The 5,000-nt window shown below is 47.1% G+C and overlaps 1 protein-coding gene across 4 annotated transcripts in view; it reads left to right on the forward strand.

The window, feature by feature from the left end:
- arhgap27l (Rho GTPase activating protein 27, like) overlaps positions 1-5,000 on the forward strand; it is a 29,275-nt gene that overhangs the window by 12,016 nt on the left and 12,259 nt on the right. For 3 of the 4 annotated variants that reach the window (XM_055152450.1, XM_055152451.1, XM_055152452.1), the window contains exons 12-16: positions 248-313; positions 2,745-2,812; positions 3,714-3,801; positions 4,001-4,099; positions 4,534-4,632. In XM_055152450.1, coding sequence (XP_055008425.1) covers positions 248-313; positions 2,745-2,812; positions 3,714-3,801; positions 4,001-4,099; positions 4,534-4,632 — 420 coding nt within the window. The remainder of the gene's footprint in view (positions 1-247; positions 314-2,744; positions 2,813-3,713; positions 3,802-4,000; positions 4,100-4,533; positions 4,633-5,000) is intronic. The other variant, XM_055152453.1, reaches the window with a different exon arrangement.

The following is a 5,000-nucleotide window of genomic DNA, read 5'->3' on the forward strand; positions in this document are numbered from 1 at the left end:
TCACAGCCTGTTTGACCATGGAATGAAGGGACTACCTTTCCCATGGTTCTTTGCTTGTTCTTAAAGAGGGGATTCTGTCAAAGGGATTTCATGTGCCCCTCTGTGATGTCATGTGCCCCTCTGTGACGTCATGTGCCCCTCTGTGACGTCATGTGCCCCTCTGTGACGTCATGTGCCCCTCTGTGACGTCATGTGCCCCTCTGTGATGTCATGTCCCGCTCTGTTTTGATCATGTGACTGTTTGAAGGCCCCTGATAGGCTGAAGCTGAGGAGGAACCTGTCCAATCGCAGCACAGACTCACTCCAGCAGCACGTACGCTCCACTCCCATTGGTCCAGGGCTCCTCTCTGAGCTCTGATTGGTCCAGGGCTTCTGTCTGGGCTCTGATTGGACTAACAGTTCCTTTCTTATAACACTGTGATGTACTTGTGTTTGTGTCTGTGTTTGTGTCTGTGTGTGTGTTTGTGTCTGTGTTTGTGTGTGTTTGTTTGTGTTTGTTTGTTTGTGTGTGTTTGTGTGTTTGTGTCTGTGTTTGTGTTTGTGTTTGTGTTTGTGTTTGTTTGTTTGTGTTTGTGTTTGTTTGTGTGTTTGTGTGTTGTGTTGTGTCTGTGTTTCTGTTTGTGTTTGTGTCTGTGTTTGTGTTGTGTTTGTGTGTGTTTTGTGTTTGTGTGTGTGTTTGTGTTTGTGTTGTGTTTGTTTGTGTGTGTTTGTGTTGTGTTTGTGTTGTGTGTTGTGTTTGTGTTGTGTGTTGTGTTGTGTGTTGTGTTTGTGTGTGTGTGTGTTGTGTTGTGTTTGTGTCTGTGTTTGTTTGTGTTTGTGTGTGTGTTTGTGTGTGTGTTTGTGTTGTGTTTGTTTGTGTGTTTGTGTTGTGTTTGTGTTTGTGTGTTTTGTTTGTGTTTGTGTGTCTGTGTTTGTGTGTGTGTTTGTGTTGTGTTGTGTTTGTGTGTGTTGTGTGTGTTTGTGTTGTGTTTGTGTGTGTTTGTGTGTGTGTTTGTGTGTTTGTGTGTGTGTGTGTGTGTTGTGTTTGTGTCTGTGTTTGTGTGTGTTTGTGTTGTGTTTGTGTTGTGTGTGTGTTTGTGTTGTGTTTGTGTTGTGTGTGTTGTGTGTTGTGTTTGTGTGTTTGTGTGTTGTGTTGTGTGTGTGTTTGTGTTGTGTGTGTTGTGTTGTGTTGTGTCTGTGTTTGTGTGTGTTTTGTGTTGTGTTTGTGTTGTGTTTGTTGTGTTGTGTTTGTGTTTGTGTGTTGTGTTGTGTTTGTTTGTGTGTTTGTATTTGTGTTGTGATTGTTTGTGTTTGTGTTGTGTTTGTTTGTGTTTGTGTCTGTGTTTGTTTGTGTTTGTGTTTGTTTGTGTTTGTGTTGTGTTTGTTTGTGTTGTGTTTGTGTGTTTGTTTGTTTGTGTTTGTGTTGTGTGTGTGTTTGTGTTTGTGTTTGTGTCTGTGTTTGTGTTTGTGTTGTGTTTGTTTGTGTTGTGTTGTGTTCTGTGTGTGTTTGTGTTTGTGTTGTGTTTGTGTGTTTGTGTTGTGTTTGTGTTTGTGTGTTTGTGTTGTGTTTGTGTGTGTTTGTGTTGTGTTTGTGTTTGTGTTTGTGTTTGTGTTGTGTCTGTGTTTGTGTGTGTTTGTATTTGTGTTGTGTTTGTGTGTGTGTTTGTGTTGTGTTTGTGTCTGTGTTTGTTGTGTTTGTGTTGTGTTTGTTTGTGTTGTGTTTGTGTGTGTTTGTGTGTTTGTGTTTGTGTGTTTGTGTTGTGTTTTGTGTGTTTGTGTTGTGTTTGTGTTTGTGTGTTTGTGTTGTGTTTGTGTTTGTGTTTGTGTTGTGTTTTGTGTGTTTGTGTTGTGTTTGTGTCTGTGTTTGTGTGTTGTGTGTGTTTGTGTGTGTGTTTGTGTTGTGTTGTGTTGTGTTTGTGTGTTTGTGTGTTTTGTGTGTGTGTTGTGTTGTGTTTGTGTTGTGTGTTGTGTTGTTTTGTTTGTGTTTGTGTTTGTGTTGTGTGTGTGTGTGTTTGTGTTGTGTTTGTGTTGTGTTTGTGTTGTTTGTGTTTGTGTTGTGTTGTGTTGTGTTTGTTGTTGTGTTGTGTTGTGTTGTGTTTGTGTGTGTTTGTGTTTGTGTGTGTTTGTGTGTTGTGTGTTGTGTTTGTTTTGTGTTGTGTTGTTTGTGTTTGTGTTGTGTTTGTGTGTGTGTGTTGTGTTTGTTTGTGTTTGTGTGTGTTTGTGTTTGTGTGTTTGTGTTGTGTTTGTGTGTTTGTTGTGTGTTTTGTGTTTTTGTGTGTGTTTGTGTTGTGTTTGTGTGTTTGTGTTGTGTTTGTGTTGTGGTCCAGGGCTTTTCTGGGCTCTGATTGGACTAACAGTTCCTTTCTTTAACACTGGGACGTGTCCCTGGCGTGTTTCTGCCCCGGGGCGGATGGGCACAGTTCTGGCTGCGTCTCTGGGTGGGTCCTGGTGCTCAGGGGCCCTGGTTTGGGGGTGCACCTGTCGTCTCTGTGGCCCTGGTTTGGGGGTGCACCTGTTGTCTCTGTGGCCCTGGTTTGGGGGTGCACCTGTCGTCTCTGTGGCCCTGGTTTGGGGGTGCACCTGTCGTCTCTGTGGCCCTGGTTTGGGGGGTGCACCTGTCGTCTCTGTGGCCCTGGTTTTGGGGGTGCACCTGTCGTCTCTGTGGCCCTGGTTTTGGGGGGTGCACCTGTCGTCTCTGTGGCCCTGGTTTTGGGGGGTGCACCTGTCGTCGGCTCTGACGTCCTGTTCACTTCCTGTGTCTCTAGGGCCACCTGCTGGAAAAGGCCGGAATCATCAACAAAACCAAAGTCTGCGACAACGGAAAAAAGATCAGGTGAGTCCAGAAGCGGGCGCCGCAGGAGGACTACACCTGGACTACACCTGGACTACAGTAGGACTACACCTGGACTACACCTGGACTACAGTAGGACTACACCTGGACTACACCTGGACTACAGGACTACAGTAGGACTACACCTGGACTACACCTGGACTACAGTAGGACTACACCGGGACTACACCTGGACTACACCAAGAATACACTGGGACTACTCCGGGACTACTCTGGGATTACACTGGGACTACAGTAGGACTACATTGGGACTACACCGGAACTACACTGGGACTACAGGGGGACTACACTGAGACTACTCCGGGACTATTGTAGGACTACACCGGGACTACAGGGGGACTACTCCGGGACTACAGTAGGACTACGCTGGGACTACAGTAGGACTACACTGGGACTACAGGGGGACTACACCGAGACTACAGTAGGACTACACCGGGACTACAGTAGGACTACACTGGGACTACAGTAGGACTACACTGGGACTACAGTAGGACTACACTGGGACTACACCAGGACTACACCGGGACTACAGGGGGACTACACCGAGACTACAGTAGGACTACACCGGGACTACCCCGGGACTACTCCAAAAATACACTGGGACTACTCCGGGACTACTCTGGGATTACACCGGGACTACAGTAGGACTACATTGGGACTACACCGGGACTACACAGGGACTACACAGGGACTACAGGGGGACTACACTGAGACTACTCCGGGACTACAGTAGGACTACACTGGGACTACAGTAGGACTACAAGAGGACTACATCGGGACTACAAGAGGACTACATTGGGACTACAGTAGGACTACACAGGGACTACAGGGGTCTACAGGGGGACCACAAACATGACCTTTGACCTTGTGTTCTCTGTTTCAGGAAGAACTGGTCTCAGTCGTGGACGGTTCTTCACGGTGGGATCCTGACGTTCCACAGAGACCCCAAATCTGCCCCCGCCGGCACCAACGTGAGTCACATGCCCTCCCCGTGTGTGTCAGGTGCCCTCCCCGTGTGTGTCAGGTGCTCTCCCCGTGTGTGTCAGGTGCCCTCCCCGTGTGTGTCAGGTGCCCTCCCCGTGTGTGTCAGGTGCCCTCCCCGTGTGTGTCAGGTGCCCTCCCCGTGTGTCAGATTGTGTCAGATTGTGTCAGATGCCCTTCCTCTTGCAGACTAAAGCGTCTCAGATTGTGCCTGAGTTCACGGTGGATCTGAGAGGAGCGTCTGTGTCCTGGGCCCACAACAAGTCCTCCAAGAAGAACGTCCTGGAGGTCAGAACCTGGACTGGACCCGGACTGGACCCGGACTGGACCTGGACTGGACCTGGACTGGACCAGGATTGGACCTGGATTAACTGATTGTCTTGCTCCTTTCTGGTCTCTCATTGGCTCTTTTGTCCCTCTCTCCTCTCTGGCGTGTGATTGGCTCGTCCTCTCTGGCGTGTGATTGGCTCGTCCTGTCTGGCGTGTGATTGGCTCGTCCTTCTGGCGTGTGATTGGTTCGTCCTTCTGGCGTGTGATTGGTTCGTCCTTCTGGCATGTGATTGGCTCGTCCTCTCTTTTGTGTGATTGGCTCGTCCTCTCTTTTGTGTGATTGGCTCGTCCTCTCTGGTGTGTGATTGGCTCGTCCTCTCTGGCGTGTGATTGGCTCGTCCTCTCTGGCGTGTGATTGGCTCCTCCTCTCTGGCGTGTGATTGGTGGTTCAGCTGAAGACTCGTCAGGGCTGTGAGTTCCTGATTCAGTACGACACCGAGAGCATCGTCAGCGACTGGTACAAAGTGATCAGCGACACCATCAGACACCTGGTACCACTTTATACACCACGTTATACACCATGTTATACATGACGTTATACATGACGTTATACATGACGTTATACATGACGTTATACATGACGTTATACATGACGTTATACATGATGTTATACATGTTATACATGATTATACATGACGTTATACATGATGTTATACATGACGTTATACATGTTATACATGACGTTATACATGACGTTATACATGACGTTATACATGAGTTATACATGACGTTATACATGACGTTATACATGACGTTATACATGACGTTATACATGATGTTATACATGATGTTATACATGACGTTATACATGACGTTATACATGACGTTATACATGACGTTATACATGACATGATATACA

This window comes from Boleophthalmus pectinirostris, unplaced genomic scaffold, assembly GCF_026225935.1.
Source record: "Boleophthalmus pectinirostris isolate CB_2022bp ecotype Guang Dong unplaced genomic scaffold, ASM2622593v1 HiC_scaffold_17, whole genome shotgun sequence".
In the NCBI taxonomy this organism is placed as follows: Eukaryota; Metazoa; Chordata; class Actinopteri; order Gobiiformes; family Gobiidae; genus Boleophthalmus; species Boleophthalmus pectinirostris.